The sequence below is a fragment of the Brachyistius frenatus genome, unplaced genomic scaffold, assembly GCF_029030835.1.
Source record: "Brachyistius frenatus isolate BFR_SWC_R1_liver_20210118 unplaced genomic scaffold, ASM2903083v1 Contig_169, whole genome shotgun sequence".
Lineage (NCBI taxonomy): Eukaryota > Metazoa > Chordata > Actinopteri > Embiotocidae > Brachyistius > Brachyistius frenatus.
Genome location: NW_027210768.1, coordinates 768,066 through 790,243, shown reverse-complemented (window position 1 = coordinate 790,243; position 22,178 = coordinate 768,066). Strand labels below are relative to the sequence as shown.

The window sequence follows — 22,178 nt, the reverse complement described above, 5'->3', positions numbered from 1 at the left end:
TTCCAACAGGACATTTTTTAATTTCCAATACACAGTAAATAATGCTAATCTGACTATGAATGTAACGTTACAAACAGCACGTGGACGGATCGCCGTTATGCAGACACCCACTGAAGGCACGGGTTTCTGTCATGTGTGAGGCATCACCAGCTGAACTCTCGGGGAGGGGGGAATATATAAAGTGTGTAGTTTTCCTGGAAGTCATGTGTTTTTCATACAGATTTGAGGGGGTGGCAGCAGCATTTGCTCCTGTCAGTAAAATGGTGACATGTGGGTGTCTGTCCGTCCTGAACGCTCACTCGCTCCAGTCAAAGTGATCGTGGGGAAATTGATCTGTGTCAAACAGAAACCGATAAATGACACCTTTTATGCCTTCTTAATTTGACCACCTTCTTAAAGCTTTTGCTGTGTGTGCTAGTACCAATCACGTTCTGTAAATACATGTAGAATTGATGCTTTCAGGGACAATTATTCTGTTGGTTAATGCATATCAAAAGTCATATATTTAATCTGTCCTGACAAAGAAGAATATGCTAAATGTACTAGGTAATGTTGAAGTGACACACACATGACTGTAAACATCTCATTTAAAACTGTTGGTATTAAAGCTGATGTATGCAATTTTCTGTAACACCTTTAACCACAGATTTCTGCACCTCCTCTCGACTCATTCAGGCTTTAGAAAGTCTCGAGGCCAATCACGTGGGGTTATCAGTTGGGGGCGAGGCCCAAAGTTAGAAGGGTGTGTTTGGCTGCAACGCACGCTTGATGTTTAGTTCTGATTGACAAATGTTTATATTAACTTATATCTATTTCATTCGATTTTTATCATCTCTATTTTCTTGCTTCTTTCTTGCTTGTTTTTAGAGTCTGTCTGTCTGTCTGTCTCCTGTTATCAGGCCGTTAATCATTTGTGAAGCACTTTAAACTGCACTATCCTGTATGAAAAGTGACTTGAATAAAGTTTAATTGATTGATTGGTTGAAGTGAAATGCTCATGTCCTCTAATTATGTGAATTATTGTTGTGATAACTGTTTTTTAGACTTAAAAGTCATTTGGAAATTAGAAAAAGGAAAAAGTTGGTAGTAACAGCGGCATTAAGTTTCATGTTTTAGGTTGGTGAAATGTTGCAGAGAAGATGGATGGATGTCTTTTTTTAGAATATTGGGTTGAAGTTGAAATAAAATGGTTTTTAATGCGAATAAGACAAATTAGGAAACGTGACCTTAAAGGACCATCCTAGTCTGTACTGCAGCAACAGCTCTGTCTGATTCAGCGCTTGTGGAAATTTCCTGGTAAGGTTACCAAGAGTCAGCAGAGGTTTCCCTCCTAGGTTGAAAGGTGCATCTGGTCTAACCATTTTTTTTTGTTTTTATAAACAACAGTACTTCCTTTGGAAACATTTGCCTCCCCTGTGTAAATCTGTTCAGCCCACATATGCCTGAGTACATTAATTCGGGGGGGTTCCTGGTGTTTCGGTGGGCTGGGCTGGCGCTTAACATTTGCTCGCAGTGTTACAGTTGCGATTGCGTAATGTGACCTTTGTAGCCTGTCATCTCTTCTTTCTATTTTCCTGTGTCTCGCTCCACTGCATGATGTCAGTGCAGAAATGCAAACAAATTGGCTTAAAATGTGTTGACTGGCAGAGTGCGTGCCCTAGTTCTCGTTGAGTCACACAGACCTCAACAGTTTCATGTTGAACTTGGAAAAAAAATGCGTTTCTATGCTCATGTCTACATGTTTCTGCATAGGGACCTCAGTGAATGGATCATTTAGTGTGTAGGGCTTTATGTGTTAACAGGGCAGCACAGGGAGGTGTGCTTTTTGTATCACTGACTATTACGATCTAAAAATAACGCGAGACAACGTGTAGCTTGACATTAAGGTATACGCCTGCAACCACACCACCCTGCAGGCCTGTGTGTAAAGTTGCGTCACGTAGTTTCCCTGACATTTAAAATGCCAGCAAAAACCTAACTACTACTCATGATCAGAAGCAGTTTTGTTACACCCATCAGGCAGGGTGTTACTTCTCATATTCGGCTGCACTTGTTAAATATGATACAGGAACAGGATTAACACCCACACTGAGTAGGCAGGAAGCAAGATGTGCACAAAAGGCCTCCACAAGAGAAATAAAGCCTTCTATCATGAGGTATTAAATACAACAACCTACGAAAGTGATAACCTTTATGACGAGGTGTAAGAGACAGTCTCACTCTGTGTTTATGTTCCACTTGTACAGTAAAGCAATGCATGGTGGGGGCTTAAAGGTTGGAGGGGTTGGCTTGTGGTCACAATGCTGATTTTTCAGAATCCAAGAGCCAGTTTAAAGAAAATGACTGATAAGACTCCAATCTCTTTTTTTTTTTTTTTTTGTCATTTAAATTTGTACTGAATTTTTCCAAGAGAGGGTGGAGAGGGGAGGAGGGGGCGGGGGGTCATTGCAGGTTTGCAGCACCAGTAAAATAAAAAATAAAAAAGTAACTCATGAAAGCGCGAAATTCAGTCTCCAATGAAAAAGAATTAAAAAAAAACACCGCAGTCATTGAAGGTTCTTGGTCTGAGATTTTGGTCAGATTTCCTTCCAAAAAAGATGCCAAGGCTTAGTGATGTCTTCCAAGTTGCCTTTTAATCTGTTAAGCAGGCTCCCGGGGTGAAGTCTACCACTGCATTAACAAAATCTTTCAAATCCAGAGGTTTAGCTAATTTCCAACGTCTCAAGATAATTCTGGAAACTGCGATCAAACCAAACATAGCAACAGAAAATGCACAACTTAAAATTAGACCTTCTCCTAATAAACATAAAGCAGGAGTCAAGGTGGTTACTGAACTATACCGGAGACTCAGGACTTCCATAACTTTAGTCCACCGTTGTCACTAAAGGAAAACTCATACTTTCTAACTTCCAGTACAGATTGTACATTGTTTGATTTTATGGAGCCTTTCTGGTGTGCTCATATTTACATTATGTACTATTATATATTGTCTAAACGTCTTAACTTCTTGTTAACTTGTTAACTTCACTCTGCTCACATTGTGTGTGTGTGTGTGTGTGTGTGTGTGGGGGCGGGGGGGGGGGGGGGCCTCGTCTCTGTTGTTTACAGCTCGGCGAGTTTCGGCACACAACATTCGTCATATGGTGGTCAATGCTGAAGGACTGAAAGCTGCTCCAGTAGTGTCAAAATGGCTAAAAAACAAACTGCGATTCAATTTGATTGGAATCGATCCATTCATGCAACAAATTTAAACGTATCCTCCCAGTCCCTCTAAAGCTCTGTGTTATCTGAAAATATCTTGATATTTTGCCTCCAGCGAGTGTATCGATCTTCTCGTATAACTCCACAAGGAAGCAGAGACTCCCCAAAATGCCACTTTTCACCGTCTCAGCATGTGACGACCTTGTGTGACAAAGCTGTGAATCTTTGTCCAGCCCGACTGGTCTGGGCGGGCAGAGGGAAGACAATAAATGGTTACGGGAAGCTCCCAAGTAATGCAAAACACTAAAAGGTTATTGCTGGCTGATAAAAGAATGAAAACACTGATTATGAATCCTCTCTGCAGTCAGAGCGAAAGCTCGGAGTGACTGGTCTGTTGGGGGCCGACACCAGAGGACTAGACGTCTGGAGCCTCTTTACACTCGTTTTATTTTTTTGTGTTATTGAAAAGAAAACCAGGCACGTTGACGCCATGACGCACTGCTACAAACCAGATGGGGTATAGACTTTGTGAAATGAGAGGAGCAGGGAAATTCCCCCATCGAGCAGCTTTGAGACTGATCAACCAGGGGGAAATGTTTTCTCACACTTCACAGTCAAACCGGGTCTTCAGTTTGATGCTGTGAATCATGATAGCGGACTGGTTAATGATTCAGTGGAGAAGAGCGCACAGAGGACGTATTTCGGAAATAACGTTTGCCGTGTTTGCGTGACAAGTCTGGAGGGAGAGGAATGAGTACGGAGAGATGGCATTTCAGAGAGAGAATTAAATGGCTGATTTGATGCGATTTGGACTGAAAAACCTGCGGTTGATGGGTTTGTACTTCTGCCCACTGAACCATCATGTAATGCATACAACCTTGTGACAATCCCACTCTGCTGCTGTGGTATCAGTGCTAATCTAGAAATGGTCAAGAGAGAACGGATTTGTTTGAGAACATTTTGCAGATGACGCCCAGCTTTCTTTAGCTTTTACCCCTTTAGCAGAATTAGCAAACTTGAATCTCTTAATTTTCAGACTTTCCTCCAAATGAATCTATGAAAAAAACAAAAAACAGAGACTCTAGTTATTGGTTCAAAAGAACAAAGAGGAAAACAGTTCCTCGAATTTTCTCCATCTCATCATAAGACACCCAAGAAAAACAAATCTGAGTGTTAAAGTCGACAGATTGAAATTTCCAGCTGCATTAAAAGATTACTTGTTTTTTTTTTTTTAAATAATTTAGATTTTCCTATTTTACTTGCTTGTATTTGGACCGTTCTTCCGTTTCTTCTCTTTTCTGCCACTATTCTTAATGTAAAGCACTCTGACTTGTATTTTATGTACGAGGGGTGCTCCATAAATGAGGTTGGTTATCATAATCAATTATGTTGTATCACCTGCAAAGCCGACAGCGCTATGAAGCACATTTAAAACAGTAAAATGAAACCTCATCCCTTGATCGTGTGAAGTTAAATTTAATATTTTTTTTATTAATCCAGTTACCAGAGGAAATAGTAGAATGATAAAAACCAAGGTACCGATAACATTTGCATTCCCTCGTATGCATTCTGCAAACTGCCCCCTGGGCCGACAGTACCTCCACATCCTTGAGACACCAATGAAACATCACCATCCATTCAGTGTTCTCTCAAACACTCGCGTGAAAAATTACACAACAGACAAGTTGGTTGGAAATAAACTGTGACTCAAGAGATATATTTACATTTCTAGCCCAAAATTTTAAACAATACGTATAATCTTGCGGTGCAAAAACAATCCACAGCAGCATCTGGTTCTGTGTTTATTACCCAAAAACTATAGTACCCACTATACTGATGCCAGCCTCTGGACCATGTGAAGTTTAAAGTAAATTAAACATGTGTTCAGTCTATGTTAACAGATTTAAGAGATAAAATCCTATGTTAAGACACACAGAGGCCTCTGCTCTCCAACAAAGGAGGATAAATGTCTGGATACTGAAACTTCAAAATAACCCAACAAGTAGAAATCGTTAATACGGAAGGTAGAAGCTCAAACAGCTTGGATAAAGTTAAATGAGGAACAATTCATTAATGCCTGGCCAAACAGCTCGCATACATTTTTTGGGGCCCACAATAACCTTAAACTGGCTGCACGAGCCACATTTGGTGGTTTAAGAAAAAAATATTCTACCGTTAAACTTAAAGAGCTTCAGAGGCAGTTTGCAGTTTGGGACTTGTGTATCAGACAATCTTACAGGCACTCAAAACTTCTGTGACCTGACAAATCACATGGACCCCTTGGGGGCATCTTGGTGTAAGAGTCAAAACTGCAGAATCCCTTTCTGTACCATTGCTAAACAAAAATAAAAACCACTGGAAAAGAACAGTAAAAAAAAATAGATACACACAAATAGACAAATAGCACCACAAAAAACGTGGTCTTAGTTCCCAGTTTGGTGCGACTTCGGAGTGCTACACCTTCTGTGCGAGTGGCTGCGCCGACCGCCGGCCCGACTTCATGCGACTGCGTGCGTACACCCGGAGGAAAAGAGCCAGGAAAACTACGGCCACGCCGAAGCCACCGACCAAGGTGACAGCGTGACCGTAAAGGAAACAAGAGAGGAGAATAGCGATGGCCTGCCGGAGGGTCATAATGATGGTGAAGACGGCGGCGCCGAACTGGTTGATGGTGTAGAAGATGAAGAGCTGACCGCAAGCCGAGCACACGGACAGCAACACGGCGTGGAAGGCAAACTCGGAGTGGCGCGTCATGAAGGCCACCGAGTCGAAGAAGGCGCCCTGCTCGAGCAGTGAACCGACGGTGAAGAGGCAGGAGAACAGGTTGACCCCGAACATCATCTGCACGGACGACATCTTGTACTTGAACAGGTTGTCCTGCCAGTTGGAGGTGAAGCTGTCGAAGACGATGTAGCCGACGAGGATGACGACGCCGCTGAAGGTGGTGACGGTGGATGGATGCTTGCTGGCCGTACTGGAGAGCAGAAACATGCTGACGCCAACCGAGATCAGCACAGCAGTGAAGTACTCCCAGTATTCGTAGCTTTTACGCGAGACAATCTTGCCCATGAGCATGACAGGAATGACCTTGGAGGCCTTGGCCAGGACTTGAGTGGGGAAGCTGATATATTTGAGGGCTTCGTACTGGCACCAGCTGCTCAGGATGTTGGAGAGCGAGGCGAAGGAGTATTTGTACATGGGCGCTCCGTGACGAGGCTGCTTGAACAAAATGCACCAGAGGCCCGACACGGTTAGAGCGAGGATGCGGTTCATGAAGACCAAGAACTGCGAGTCCTTGAACTTCTCGCCCTCATCCTCCGGAGTCCCTGTTCCGTAGGAACGAGTCATCACCCTCTCCTGCAGGACCCCCCATGTCAGGTACGATACCTAAGAATAAGAAAATCAGCTTAAGCTTTTTAGGTCAAAGGTCAGTATTTTAATTTGTTCTTGAAACTGTTACCAGTTTAGTGATAAACTACATTAACATTCTTGAAGGTTATTACACTAGGTAGGGCATCTCCAATACTGACAGCAGGAATTAGTAAAGCGGCCAACATACACTGTTTTCCCGACCGTTATAACACTAAAGAGCAGCACCCAAGTGCTTTTTCACAGCATATAAACCGAATGACCGCAAAAAAAGAAAAAGAAAAAAAAAAGCAAGAGAATTTTGGATGATAAAATTGCAGTTCAAACCCATCCACTACAAGCCTTGTTTTACCAATGTTTTGTCATTGTTATGTTTATAGCACACATTCTATTTTTTACTCCCCACCCCGACCACAACCACAGCACCTAACCCTTCAGAAACTCAGCGAAAACCCTGACATTAACATTATTATTCGAATTTTTTTTTTTTGGTCATTTGGGGGCTCTGGGAAATAGAATAGCTACTGGTTGAGTATGTGCATGTTGAATATTAGTTTGTTATTGTTCACGTAAAAGAAACTTGTTCAGCTGGTTTAGTGGAGCACAGCTATGTGAATAAAGGTTACAGAGCCCTGTTGTAAACGATACTGATAAGCCCGTTAGCACGTCCAGCCGACATGGAATGGAGCCAAACGGCAAAATCTAAATATGGTGGTATTATTCGTTCTGAAAGGATTTCCCACCTGAAGTCCAGCTGCACAAAAGATTAATTTGACAGCCTGTCTGACTGATGAGCCCGGATCAACCTCATTCCTGCTTGCAACGGACACATCATCCAGCAGGCCCGTCTTGGCCTCGCTGCCGAACACGCACGTCTTTATGATAGGATAGCAAATCCCACTACCTGAAGGAAAGGGAAACATGAAACATTTTTTTTTTTTAAATGCATGAACTTGAGGGTCAAACTTTCAGTTCTTTAATTGCCGTTCATTTCACGATAAAATGGCAGGATCTTAAAAGACCAAACCTGTTTCTACGTAATTGGTGCGCTTGAAGTAGCTAATGAGGAGGTAGCCGGGGATGATGATGGTGGAGTAGCCCAGCATGTTGACGAGGAAGCGGAAGAGCCAGACATCGTGCCAGCCGTCCAGCAGTGAAGCCTCCTCTATGGCCACGGTGGAGGGGAACAGAAGCAACACAAGTGCAGGCCAAACCCTACGGGGTGAAACACGATGGTACGTCAGGCTACATAGTGAAGCACAGAACAGAACAGATACCACTTCTCTGATTTGACAAGCGGGGTATTTGTGCGTCTTCAGTCACGGGATAGATCAACACAAGTGTAAAAAATATGAAATTGCTGTTCATCGTAACAATGTGTTCTATTAAACATTCTCCAGGCTATAAACGACATGATTCTGATGACATCACCTGGGGGATTTTCCTTGAAAACTCCCTCCCGAGCCATAAACTCCATTTTATGACTTCGCAAGCCGAGTGATACAACCCAAAACAGGCAAACCTATCGTGATGCACAACATAGGCTGGCTGGAAGCCGAGAGGATACGATACGAAATCAGATAAAAACATAACCTGTTAAACCAGCCGTGATTAAATTAGATGAGCTCCATCAGCCATTTCCACAAACAGCTCGGGTAATGCTGATGACTCAAAGCACACCTGTGGTGAAAGCTCGCGATGAAAAGGTGTGCTCCTTGCTGTCGTGGCACCGACATGCGGCCCGTTCGGAGCGAGGCAGGGCCTCCTCCCAGGGGGCCTGTGAGCCCGACGAACACAGGGCCTCTTTGTGTGGGACTCTGCTGTGCCCTGGTCAGCCAAAAGCCCACTGAAGCACGACCTGGTCTCTGAACAAGAAGCTTATTACATGGAGGAATGCAGTGAACTGGCCGGGCAGCCGACCCACAGGCTGCTTCACCACAGACAGAGAGGAGAGCACTGCCAAAATTTACCTGAGAAGAAAATGAGCGCCTTTCATAGACTGACAGCGTCCTGTATGGATAATATGCAGTGAAATGGAAACAACAGCGCTTCATAACGACGATGTAACCGTTACTCCCGACTTGCTGAAGGAAGCGGTCAGATAGCTTAATGTAATCAAAGTAAACACATCAGTGCAGAGTGGAAAACCAACACCGGTGTGGCTCCAGACTCCGTGACCTGTTGAGGATTATCAGTTATGTTACAGAAACATTTTATTTAATAAAATATTTTGTACACGTACGAAATTTTAACAGGGTACCAAACATTTGCTCCAAAGGTTTCGACAATTGTAATTTTAAAAATGGATTGATTTCATAATTGACTATCTTCTCAATCAGCTGTTTGTTCTTAAACTGCAGCTCAACATTTTTTTTTTTTTTTTTTTTTAATCTCGACCAACAATCCTCAACCACAAGATGTTCAGTTTATTATCAGAGGACTAAATGTAGCAGAACATTATTCACATTTAAGAAGCTGGAACCAGAAAAGGATCCAAAACAATTAATTGATTAATTGATGATCAAAGTAGTTGACGATTAATTTTCTTTCACTCAATCAATCAAACTTAATTTATACAGGACCTTTCATGCATATATAATGTAAGAAAGTGCTTCACATGAACACAGACATTCACTCTCAAAACAAACAGACACCTATGAAAGGGAAGCACTCCATGACACAGATCTGTAACCTCTTTATCATCTGGTCAAATAATCGACCAATCGTTGCAGGTCCATTTTAATGTACCTGAATTTATGACACTAGAAGACCGTCTAATACAATAAAAATACCAAAATGTCAAAAATATTTCCCCCTAACATTGGGTGCTGTGGTGACACATGTCAAAAAGCTCCTTATATTTAACAGAAAATAAAAACACTTGTAGCAGCTCTGTGTTTTGGCTCATTTGGATGCAACGTAATGTTTCCTGAACAGTTCAGTTTGTTTGTGGACTTTAAAACTGTCCCTCCCAACTATCATAACATAACAGACTCCATTAGAGGCTGACCGGCTAACCCTAACCTAACCTAACCCAACTCTAACCTAACCCAACCCAACCCAACCCAACCCAACCCTAACCCTAACCCAACCCAACCCAACCCAACCCAACCCTAACCTAACCCAACTCTAACCTAACCCAACCCAACCTAACCTAACCCAACCCAACCTAACCCAACCTAACCTAACTTAACCCAACCCAACCTAACCTAACCCTAACCCAACCCAACCTAACCCTAACCCAACCTAACCTAACCTAACCTAACCCAACCCAACCTAACCCACCACACAGCTGAACTACAACTCATCTTTAGCAGGACATTCCTGCAGTTAGCTGCTCTTGGTGTGAAACGTTACCTCCATGTAAAACAAGGCATTTTCCCACTCTGGCCGACACCTTGCGCAGCCCACACGCCGACAGACTCAAACGTCTCCGCTGTGACGCGGCATGAAGCCGCACCGGTCCACTCCGGTAGGTAAAGATGTTTTAAATATTAGGGACTGTACTCTGTCAGACTAGCCACCGCCTTTAGCTCTGATGTCTTCGACTTATCCTCAATAGCCGATGTGTTCACTTGAGCAGGAAAGGCCCCCTCCTCTTCAGTCAACACCACAGGATGCCGGAGACAGAAAACAGCGCCCTCCCAGCGGTTCTGACTCCTGTCGGCGTGGAGGAAGAACTGCAAGGCAAAGCAGCTTCATTTATAGAGAGCATTTCATACAAAAAGGCAATTCAAAGTCCTGTGCACGATGCATAAAAAGTCCAAAAGAAAATATAGCATTAGAAACCGTCAAAATATATCTAAAATAATTATATATAAAGGTAGGTAAAAGTTTAAGTGCATGTTGAATGATACTGAGGGTTTTAGGTTCAGTCAATTATTATATTAACCTATTAAATATATGTAATGGAAACTTAAAAAAAAAAAATACACATTTTGTGATGTGTAGCTAATCCTAGATGTAAAGTAAGTAAGTAAAAAAAATAAAATAACAAAAGATATATTGCAGAATAAAAGACTCAATGCTGCAGTTAATTTGTAACCAGGCCTACACATTATAACATTACTGTTTTACAAAATACCAAAGAATAACAGAACAATTCATATATAACACATTTCTTAAATGAACATATCATTGGTCTACAAAGTGCGGTGCCTTTCACTGTTTTCATGTCTCCATGGTGCATCTTTGCAATAATGGAAATTCTGGTTTTCCAGTAGCAATTAAGTTATTTCCAACAGTATTAAAGGATTATTATTATTTATTTTTTTTTAATTCTGCAGGGCGGTCTTGTTAAAGCAATACACTGTTAACAGAGTTTACTTTCTGTTCTGAACAAAAGAAAAATACATTTTACTGTTCACTTATTAAAATGCATCTTGAAAGCACATATAATTTAAGCACTGGGCAGTACTTTCAGGCTCACGTTACTGTCATATTTGTGTATTATTAAAACAATACCAGTTTCTTTTTGAGAAGGAACTAATGGGATAGAATACTTGAAACAACACCTTTTAGCCTGCGGCAACTCCAGCATCACCTGTACTGTACATGACACAAATAGCTTAAGAGTTTCCCAGGCCATGGTTGAATGGGGAAGTAGGTAGAGTTTCATAACTCTCAGTTCTGGCTGTAGACCACAAAACCTTGGTCTGTTTAGTGGCTGTCACCATAATAAGTTGTGTTTGTGCACATGCCCTTGTTATAGTCCAACTGCCACAACCCCTCGCCTCATCAAAGGAAAGTTACTTTGTGTAATTACCAAAGCGTTATTCCAGCCAATATTCTTACATAAACATGAAGTGAACCTGTTTTTCTGTGGGTCTCGTGTTTATAGCGGAGATCCAGCTGAGTGGAATTTCCAGCCGCCCCACAGTCATTGTGTTATAGCAGCCATCAGGAAGAAAGCATTTAAAGCAAAACAAAAGATACACCTTGCAAAAGCAGCTGAAAGGAAACAAAGAAAAGAAGTCTGTCATTAAGGATATGTTTTCTGTAAGTTGTGGGAAGTCATATAAATCACAGCAGTGGTTTACTGTATATGAACAGCTGGTATAATAATAATAATAATAATAACAACAATAATAATAATAATAAAAAAAGGACCGCAAGGGTTCTTCTTTCAGTCAAATGGCATCTACAATACATTTTTGCATCACCTGTTTGTGTGCATGTCTGAAATATCGTTTATAAAGCTTTGATAAACACGGAGGGAATAGATCGTGTAGAACTCCCTTAACCCAGAAAAGAGCACAACATGCAGCGAGTTTTTTTTCTCATTTTATTACAAAATAAACAAACACATTGCTTATATTAACTAGACAGGCCAGTGTGATTACACACAAAGGAACAATGACAGTTTCCTGCAGATGAAGGATAAGATGAGATAAATAGAGAAAACTGTTTCACAACATGAAGCAGCAAATCTAAAAATCAAAAGGAGGAAGCTGCGTTTTGTGTTATATATTACATTTCTATATGGGCTTTCACTTTTCTACCAAAAGCAGGGATGCGATCAGTTTGTCTTTGAGGGATTTACATTTTTCATTTAGCATATGAACATTACGTTTTTCTCTGCCTCTGACTGCATTACTCAAAAAGTCTCTTTGCGTACTACGGTGTAAAGGCACATTTTCAGAGTTTAAAAAAAAAAATCTTACTTCCATCACATTATAAGGCTCATCGCACTGATAAAGTTTGACAAACTGTGAAACAATGCAGTTTGCATGGTGCCATTGAAACAAGGTCATAATGATAAAGAGGTAGAATTTTTCTGTGGGCATTGAACACGTTGATGGAAAGTTTGGCACTCACAGTGAGGCGGCTTTACGAACCCTCCTGAGGCAAGCGAAAAGAAGCAAAATATCTGAGCCAGTGACTCTGTTTTTCTTTATCAGTGTCCAATTAACCAGAATCACTTGGTTTGTCAGACGGAAGTAAGATTTATATAATCTAGATATTAGAGTACACTACAAATAGAGTCACCGTTTAATCAAAACCTTTCAGCTTAACTACAGCTTTTTGTTTTCTGTTAAATCAAAGGTTGCAGCTGCAGTGAGCCTCCGGACAAATTAAAGACTGTCGTTTATGATTATGATTCAGCTCAAAACTTCACACCAACCACCGACCTCCCAGAGATCTGGATGTCATCAAAAGGAAATAGAGCGAGAATCTGAAAGATAAAGATACAAAAGGTCAGATTTTATTGATGCTGTCTGTGATTGATCATTTCTATCCTCTCCAAATGAACAGAAAAATATCTGACAAACAATATTTGTGCAAGTCATGGAAGGGGACTTTTATTATTATATTATAATATATCCCAATACTTTGATGTGATAAAGAGTGATTTCATATAAAGGGGGATTTTTTTAGATTATTTAAATTTTTTAGCCCACCCTTTCTGCGGCTGTCTACCCTGTCTGTGGCACTCAAGTCTCAATGTCTTGCTAATAAACATTATTATATCATATTGAATCATATAAATGTAGGAGCTAAAAGTGAGGACGGTTCAAAAATAACACCACAGTTTTTGTCTGTGGACACAATCTAGATGAATAGTGTAGATTCGTGAAATGTGGTTTGTATCTGTTGGGTATTTGTTAGATTAGTTTTGTTCAGTCGGGGAAATTGCTGTTATGGTGCGTTGCAGAGTGATCTACCCCGAAGACGGCTGTCCCCAGAAAACGTCATTTATGATCGCTTACATCATCATTGCCATCAGCCAGATCCAGCGCCGTCTCATCCTCCATGTTTCGCAGCATCGTGTCAGCCCCGGACTGGCAGAGGAGGTGAGCGATGGCGGCATCCTGTCTCCCCACGGCGAGGTGCAGGGGCGTGCAGCCGTTAAACATGGCAGCGTCCACATTGGCTCCCCTGCTGAGCAGCAGCTTCACTGACGCGACGTCGTGCAGCTCGACGGCCAGGTGAAGAGCCGTTTTGCCGCTGGTTCCTTCCTGCAAGGGGAGAAAAATGTGTTCATTCATATAGTTCATTTTTAAGTTTTCTTTTTATACCTACAGACTTTCTTTTTGTAATTTTGCACTCTGCAAGCGCAAAAGGATTGAACGTAATAGCTCAAATTATAATGATAATTATAATAGATTCAATACACTGGACGTGAGGCAGAGTGATATGTTTGTCCAGTGATTCAAACTGAGAGGAATGTCTGGGGTAGTTCTGGGGTAGGGACCGACTCCCATGTTCCCTTCCATCAATAGAAAGTTAAGAGCTGCTGCCCAGCCCGGCCTAATCATATCTCAAATCTAATTATGTCTCCCTGAATCCTGCAGGAAGGCCTGAGCTCAGCGCGTATCACTATCAGCATTGCACAGGTGCAGCAGACTTTTAGACAGGAACACAACATTATGCCAGACGCAGTAAACAGAGTTTGAGATGGACCAGTGTAAGATTATAAATACGGGCACGTTAGGGCATCAAATATTCAGGGCAACCCTTCTCAGAGACTAAATAAACATGACTTTCATACAAAGTCAGGGTCAGCTGGCTGCAGGTGGAGGTGCGCTGTGTGAAAACAGGGACAATCGGAAACTCATTTGTAGAGTAATTTCACACTGAATTACATACAAACACAAATAAAGACATCTGCTGTCTATTAAAAGATTTCGTACGAATTAAGTAAAAAAATATAATGGAGGCATTGAAGTAAGGAGTCACAGACTAACCTGGATATTCAGGTCTGCTCCCTTTTTCATCAGGATCTTCAGAATATGATGTTGCCTGTTCAGTGCAGCCAAGTGAAGACAAGCGAGACCTGCAAGTACACATCTTGTTTGAAATGTGGAACATGGGGTTCCTTTTCCAAGTAAATAAAGAGATGCACTGTAAAAATATAGTGTTTTTCTAAATGACAAACTGAGACCAGGAGAAGATGGATCGACACTGATGAAAGAAATAATTATTTGGTTCGTGTCCAAATGTTCATGTTTCCTTTAATGCTACAGTTTGAGCAAAGTCATGCTAGTTCATTATGTACTTGAAAGAGTGCACTACATTAAAGCTTCACCTTAAAAGCACCGAAAAGCGGTTTTACGTCAGGACACTCAGAGTTGTGTAATCTGGGAAATTTAATTCCAGCAGAACCCACTGACAAATAATCCCACAGATGATGCAGACGCGTACAAAGACGCTAAATAACAACAAGATGAATTTTTTTCCTCACCTCTCCAGTTTTGGGTCTCGAGGATTGGCGCTAGCTTGCTCGGGGAAACGTCTCTGGTCATCTCGGTGGCGCACTCCGTCTGCCCACGATGGCAGGCCACATGGAGCGCCGTGTTCCCGTCCTGGTCCTGCAGGTCCAGACTGACCCCCCTCCCCACCAGGCCCTTCACCACGTCTGTCAAGTTCAGGTAGGTGGCCAGGTGCAGAGGGCTCTGAGGACCACCAAGAAAAAAAGAAAGCGCAATGCAATCAAAACTGCATGTCTCTGGTTATATCTAATGCCATTTATCATTTCAGTTATCTATCAAGCAAAAACACCAAACATTTACTAGTTGTAGCCTCGTTTTGTCCCGTAAAGATGAGTAAATTGAATATCTCCAGATTTCAGTTGGACAAAGCAAACAGTTGCCGCTATTTTCTGCAAATCATTTAAAAATGTAAATTCAATACTCCATGATGACAATAACAGAGTTTCAGCTACAGTCCTGTCATACGTGTGAATAAAGAGAACAACAGAGAATTATTCCAGCAGAGAAAGTTGCCTTTTCTATCCAAAGCAAACAAGTATTGTGGTTGCACTGCCTTCTGATACCTCTAAATCTTTTTAATGCACATTATTTATTCTCAGAACTCTACAGAAAGACTCCATTGTAACAGTGCAACACATTAAACCAGCAAAATTAAACCAGGCGAAAAAGGCCTCAACCAAAGGGTGCATTTTCTCTATAACACCTTAAGGAGTTCATAAGAATTCATAATGTGTCGAAATCTGAGGTCTTGGAATGACTACCGAGGGGAAATGAGGCAACCAAAACGACCTCTGCCCAAAGTTAACCGAGTCACTTCGAGAAGTGCTGAGTCTTGACTTCAGATGTTTCATTGTGACAGGTCTGTCCGTTCACTATGTCTTCAGGTTTAAGTCTCTGGTCTGATTTCTCAAAGCTCTGGAACAAATCCACCACCCTAACCCACACAAGGATACACTCCCCAGCTCCCTGTGGTTCCATTTCTACTTGAGGTAGAGGAGGGGAGTTTCCATTCAAAGTCCCTGATGAGCTAACGCAGGAACCACCCACAATGACGTCCCTGAGAGAGGACGGACTGCAAATAAAGAGGAACAACAGTTCTCTGGAAGTACAGAGATAAAAATAATGCCACTGCTTCCACAATAAAGATACTGACAATGAGGAAGGACTTTTGGATTGAAAAATTCCAGCAGAAGCTGCAGTGTGCTTTTGTATTGGAAGAAGTCACGTTGCACTCACCTGGTATAAATTGTTTTGGATGTCCAGGACTTCTTTTGGGAATAGCTGTATCAACTCTTGAGCAATGAATTTATCTTCATGGATGATCGCTAGGTGCAGGATTCTACAGGAGTGGCAAAGAAAAATAAACATCTTCACTCGTTATATTTGCAAAAAAAACAAAACAAAAAAAACCCTGTCTGGCCTACTTGATCTTATATTGAGCAACTGACCCCCCCCCCCCCAAAAAAAAACAAAAAAAACAAAAACACCTAACTTTAGGTAACAGAGAAAAACAATGTATTTCAGAAAAATGTTGCATCACAATTTTCCTCAGTATTCATCTCGAGACTCCCTCGAAATGCAGCGCGCAGTGGGCTGAATGGCAAGATTGAGTGGCGGTGACATTGAGCAACAAAAGACTTTCTGGAGAAGATAGCGCAAGCTGTGACATTAAAGGCACATGAAGAAATCACCTGTGAGTGGAGCCAACCTTGGAGGCTGCAGTTTAAACACTTAAAGCAAATGACAAAAAAACAAAAACACACTTAACCTCGAAACCTGAGTGGGAAGTTGTAGCAAACAAATGTGCACAAAGCAGGAAATGGAAGAAGAAAAACACAACAAGGCTCTCATGAAGGATTTCAACCGGTTCAAATCGAAGTCTGGCTTCTCGTTTTTGACTTCATTTGTACAATTTCAGAATACACGTTAACGGTTGAAGCTGATTTGTAGCCACCAAACAGCACGAGGATGTTGTTTTACTGCTAAATGTACGTTAATGCAGTTTCTGTGCTCTCAAAGTTTAGCAGCGAGCGCTTCTTCTTTCAGACTAAATGTCATTTAACCACGAATTGGACACCACAGTTTGATTCAGCCAGACAGTGTGGGATCAAAAGTTCCCACAACGTCTCACTGCACAGACAGTTCATTCAACGTTCTGCTTTGAACCAGTCACTAAAAATGTCAGACTTCTAATTTTACATATCAAAAAAAAAAAAAAAACCTGCCATACAAAATGACATTTAATCAATTGATTTCATAAACGTTAAATGTGGCTGTGCTACTTTCCTTCAGATTTAAACCCAGCACTACAGAAAAAAACATGCAATGCGGCACATAATCATTACCAAAAGAATATTAAGTGAATAATGTCATCGTGTCTAATATAACGCCTGCCTGCAATTTCTGTGCAATGGTTGACAAAATACTGGCGCTTTACAAACCTGTTAATTAAAGCTGCATTATGTAAAAAAAAAAATTCACCTTAAAAGATTAAAAAATTAACTGAAATTATCCACAAAACATAAAAAAATAAAATAAATTCTGTTCTGACATTTTGGCAAAAATGTCAGTATTGTGTCGCACAGATCTACTGAAGTTACGCTAACGCTAGCCCTGACTCATCCTATCGCGTAATACCAACCCACACCTCAAGAGGCGACAGTGAGTCACTGAAATGTCCAGTCTGCCCCTCAGTCCAACACAAGAGGAAGAAGACGTGGTGCATTTTAACCTCTTAATAGAATCGACTGGTAAATAAACAGCCGTTTATGGATGTTATCGTTGCATACACAGCTAACGTTGTAGCATAACGTTACATCAGCTGTATGTGATTATCTGAATTAACTCGTCATCTACGAAACTGAAACAACTTTATGTATCAAACAAACCACCAACACGAAGTGAAAAACACGTCGTGAATGCTTTTATCGTTTCCTGGCTAGAATGAGATAAACAAGCTATAATGTAACTATCGGCTGAAACGATCGCAATTATATTTAATCTACTGAGTGTACGAATTTAACTTTATAATCAGCAATCAGAAAACTCTGATAGCCCTGATGGCAAACAGTGATTCACTATCTCTTAACGTACCAAGAAATAATACAATACTTGGATGTTTTAAATATTGCACTTTGAATTAAATACATATACAGATATATATATATTATCTGTTTGAATATTTAAAGGTTATTTAAGTTAAAGTTTATTATTGAAATTAGTTTGAACATATATATATATATATAAAAAAAATGATATTAAGGGTAGAAATCACATTGATGATAAACTGCCAACCTCACAATGCTGTCAAATAGAGGCAATTTCCTTCGAGCCTGCAGGAAAACTCTCCGAGATAGAAAAATAGCTTGTAAAATTGCTATTGAAAAATGGATTAAGTTGTTTTCCCAAGCTTAATGGCTTAATGTCAAACCAGTGCTGGTTCCAGCAGAGGACTGTCTGATGTTTCTTCAAGTAAATTATAATAATCTGAATATTTTTGGTTTTTTCCACTGTTTTCAGACAAAAAAAAAAAAAAAAAAATGAAGAAAACTGTGCAGGGCATTTTCATTTGAAGGAAAATCACTAAACACCAAAAAACTGCTTAAAAAAATAAACAAAAACAGTTTGGGTTTAAAATGTCAGAGTAAAAATAGATTAATCCATCAATGAATTATTTAAATAATGATACAAGTGTGTGAAAAAAGTATTTTAGTAACGTTTCCAGATCCGTTTCATCACAGACTGATATAAATGTCTGCAGACTAATGGCTCTGCACCAGCAGATATTCAACCCTGTGAGCAAACGCCTTGCTGTGAAAGGGACTTCCTGGTTTGAATAAGACATGAATGAATAAGAAGTAAAAAAATCCCACAGGGGAAAATGAGCATTTGCATGATTCTCTGTCAGTCTAAGCAGCACAGTGTGGCGCGTTTCAGGTGTTTTTTTTTTTCCCCTTCCCAGGTATCTAAAGTTAGGCTTGTGAGAATGAAACCATGTGGCCCTAACAATCGACAAGCGGAAATGAAAAGAGGTCAGAGAGACACAACAACACTTCAGCAAGGCTGTGACTTCATCAGTCACTGGATTAAATTTGGTTGGTGGCTGCAGGACTCATTAACCAGTCTGTTTCACAGTCAAAACCGACTGCATGACACAGCAACACTAGATGATGAGTGGGTCCCACCAGAAGGTCTGCATGGGCTGGTAAAGCTGGAGGTTGAGGTTTTTAGATTGTGTGCAAAAAAAAAGCTGCAGTTTCACTGACTCAAACTGAGAAACGAACAGAAGCTCGAAGGAACTGTAACCCTTCACATTTATAGACGTCTTGCCTTTTAGAAAAAAGAAAAAAAAAAAGGAGAGAGAGAGAGGCTGGTGAATTGTGGGAATAAAACAAATGCGTACACACTGTCCTATCCTGATCAACAAGTTTCTTGGATCAAAAGCCAGCCGTACTGCTACCTCACAGCATGCGCTTTGTCTGTGCTGCAGGGGGAAGTCCAGGCCTATCTGTTTCACTTCTGTTTTCTGACTGAGACGCATCACAGGAGACCGTCCACATTCATGACATGGACAAAGTTCATTAAAAAAAACAATAATAATCTGCAGTATCGCACTTCTATGAAATCCCCTTCAAAATCAGTATCATGGAAAAAAGGCCTCACATTCACTGTCATTTACAGACTCCATTTTAGGTTCACCATCTCCAGTGAAATAAAAATGAAAAGAATAGCTGCTATTAATTGATTGGTAAACCAAAAGAAAATCAATCAGCACCTATTTTGATCATCTTTAAATCATTTGTGGCCTCTGTTCATGCAATAAAGTCAAATATTCTCTCATTTCAGCCCACAAAATGTTAGAATTTGCAGCTTTTATCACTATAAATCATATACCTTCAACACAAAACATTAGTAATTGTCATATGGGGTATTTATCGACAGATCACAGAGATAATGAGCAGATTAATACATTATTAAAATAATAATTAGTTGCATCCACTCATGAAAAGAGCATCATGGGAGTGCAAACAGAACAGGTCATCATAGTTAATATGATTATGCTCAGAAAGAAGTAGGTGGGCGACATGCAAATTAATTGATCAGATCTGGTAAAAAGTTTAATTAATTCCAGTTGACTGCAGACCACTTTTAGCTTAGACTCTGGCAAGCTGGTAACTTAAAAAAAAAAAAAAATGAGGAAAAACTGTGGTAATAAATAAAAACCTACGTGTCTCCCTCCTCTGTAATAGTAGTGAGCAAGTTGTCCTGTTCAGAGAGTTCAGAGGTTTGTGCTTGCTCCTCACTGGCGCTGGAAAGCGTGCAGTCCTCCACTATCTCCGACAGACTCTCCACCGTGATGGACGAGGAGCCGTAGGCTGAGTCGAGGCGCTCCTCCCCGCTGGAAAACTTGTCCCTCGGCCCGCTGAAGTCGCTGCTCGGCTCCCGGGGCTCCTCCGACTTCAGTATGGAGCGGTACGAGTCGATGCCCGAGTCTGTGCGGTTCTCCTCCAGCAAGTCATCTTTACCGCATTCGCCAGTCGCCATGGTGGCGCTGGCTGGTGGCCTCGCTGGGCTTCTCCCCCTCCCGCCTTCCCCGAGGATTTAAAGGCTTCTAGCGGGTTGTCGTCGCCGCTCGGTGCTCGGTGATGTGACCGGACTCCGAGGACAGCCTGCGGACACCTGAGGAAACCACCGCTCCTTTGTGAAACCAGACGAATGAGCCGCCGCGTTTCATGCCACTAACCGTCGAGACTTCACCTCGCGCTCGGCTTCGATCGATTTTTAAAAAGTTTCAAAACATGGCAGGTCATCCCAGACTCGGTGAAATAAGTTCAACACGAGCGTAATGAGGCGAAACGGTCGCCCGTCGACGAGATATCCGGTAACAGCACGAGCTCCGGGCGGAGAGCAGATGAGCAATGAAAGGCGATAAGGGGAAGAGCTGACATGTGAAAGGCAGAGCTGTTTTTGTCACGCGGGGAATCCCCAGTGCGCGTGAACGAACACACACACAGCCGCAGACACGCGCTCACACACACAAACGAGAAAACACGTTAATAGTTACGTAGGCATATCAAATGCGGAAGTGAGATGATTTTCAAAATAAATGTAAAAAAAAAAAAAAAATCGCCACAATTCGAGAGGACGTTTTAGCGCGTTTACGGAAAAGTATTCCTAGTTTATATCAAAAGTAATCATTCTGCAATATATTTTTGGAAGCCACTGATTTCTTCTTCAGTTGTGTTCCTTATTAAAATTAATCAGCACGATTTGGGCGCTTTAGTTTAAACAAGTAACTCATTCCAGTGTGTTTTCTAGATTTAAGACATTAAAATTTAAAGATTTATACAAAATTGTATGTTTTTTATGGGAGCATTGGAAGTTTTGAGAGAAAATTTCTTGTGCTGCAATCAAAAATAAAGCCTGTAAGTATTCTATATAGCCTATATCTGAACACTTCAGATAATTTTATTTATACATTTTTATTTACTAATTAGGTTTTTTTTTTTTTTTTTTTTTTTTAAATATTGTTGAATAAATACATTTTATAACCCCCTAATTCTCATCAAACTATTTCCCTCCAGAATTTTACTGGGGGTAAAACCGGGATTAATCTGGTCTGTTATTAAAAGTGTAAAGAAATGTGAGATTACAAACCATCCAACAATAACTGCAACCCTAACTTTATGTCATTCAAAAATATGACAAATTGTAATACAAAGAAATGTAAAATCATTGCTCGTCTTTTGGTTTGGATTTCCTATGTTTGGTTTGCGAGTCTCTGTTTTTCTGAAAGGCTGTAGTCTTCACCATAAAAGGACAAATGCTCCAGAGTTATAGAAAGTTTGGTGTGGATAACTGAACATTTAACTGAATTAGTAAAATATTAAAATTTTAAATAATAAAACAACTTTTGAAACTGTGGAATCTAGAATTCAGTATTTCCATAATACTGCATGAGTTGCATAATTCATCGCAGTGAAAGATGCATTATTGTTTAGAGGTCAAGACAAGGTCAAGCAAAGCTGACTTAAACGGCATCATAACATTAACAGGACGATTCTCATAGTCCGATGGTCTATATGTCAGCAAACACGAGTTGTATGGAGAACTAAAACTGGAAAATGCAATGATATGGTGCTTAAAACTTTTTCGGGCAAGAAAGTCTCACATCTTCATAAATAAATTGTTCACTGCAAAACTTTTTAGTGTTTCTTACGTAATGGAAATAAAGTTATTTAATTCAAATGTGTAATAAGTACATGCTAACACTTGTTGTAGCAGTAAAGTCGTACAACAATTCCACTGGCACACGTTCAAAACAAGTTTGTTTTATTTTGGAAGTCAACACCGGAAGTCTTATTCCTTGGTATTGTCAGTGGCACCAACAAGAAA

General features: G+C 40.8%; 2 protein-coding genes across 3 annotated transcripts; both read right to left on the bottom strand.

Moving 5' to 3' along the window:
* Nucleotides 1-5,007: 5,007 nt before the first annotated feature.
* Nucleotides 5,008-10,180, bottom strand: slc35b2 (solute carrier family 35 member B2). 2 transcript variants are annotated; one of them, XM_069717125.1, is made up of 4 exons: nucleotides 9,928-10,180; nucleotides 7,598-7,785; nucleotides 7,314-7,474; nucleotides 5,008-6,588 (listed from the first exon to the last, which is right to left on the bottom strand). In XM_069717125.1, exons 1-4 carry the CDS (start codon nucleotides 9,945-9,947, stop codon nucleotides 5,656-5,658), a joined length of 1,302 nt encoding a protein of 433 aa, XP_069573226.1. In that variant the 5' UTR covers nucleotides 9,948-10,180; the 3' UTR covers nucleotides 5,008-5,655. The 2 variants fall into 2 exon arrangements, with proteins under 2 accessions (XP_069573226.1, XP_069573227.1); XM_069717126.1 differs by lacking the exons at nucleotides 7,314-7,474; nucleotides 7,598-7,785.
* A 1,666-nt stretch (nucleotides 10,181-11,846) lies between these two features.
* On the bottom strand, nucleotides 11,847-20,797 carry nfkbie (nuclear factor of kappa light polypeptide gene enhancer in B-cells inhibitor, epsilon). Its single transcript, XM_069717128.1, has 6 exons — nucleotides 20,011-20,797; nucleotides 16,020-16,122; nucleotides 14,756-14,966; nucleotides 14,259-14,347; nucleotides 13,281-13,529; nucleotides 11,847-12,745 (listed from the first exon to the last, which is right to left on the bottom strand). Exons 1-6 carry the CDS (start codon nucleotides 20,325-20,327, stop codon nucleotides 12,677-12,679), a joined length of 1,038 nt encoding a protein of 345 aa, XP_069573229.1. The 5' UTR covers nucleotides 20,328-20,797; the 3' UTR covers nucleotides 11,847-12,676.
* Between the last annotated feature and the right edge of the window lie 1,381 nt (nucleotides 20,798-22,178).

Bases quoted from the DNA above. Each gene is read 5' to 3' on its own strand.
- slc35b2 (XM_069717125.1), bottom strand. From the start codon at position 9,947: ATGCCTTGTTTTACATGGAG. The intron at 7,786-9,927 runs GTAACGTTTCAC...TTCACCCCGTAG, and splicing joins ATGCCTTGTTTTACATGGAG to GGTTTGGCCTGCACTTGTGT. The intron at 7,475-7,597 runs GTTTGGTCTTTT...CCTTTCCTTCAG, and splicing joins CACCAATTACGTAGAAACAG to GTAGTGGGATTTGCTATCCT.
- nfkbie (XM_069717128.1), bottom strand. From the start codon at position 20,327: ATGGCGACTGGCGAATGCGGTAAAGATGACTTGCTGGAGGAGAACCGC. The intron at 13,530-14,258 runs GTTAGTCTGTGA...CTCCCCTTGCAG, and splicing joins GAGCAGACCTGAATATCCAG to GAAGGAACCAGCGGCAAAAC. The intron at 12,746-13,280 runs GTAAGCGATCAT...TTTATCTTTCAG, and splicing joins TGGCTGATGGCAATGATGAT to ATTCTCGCTCTATTTCCTTT.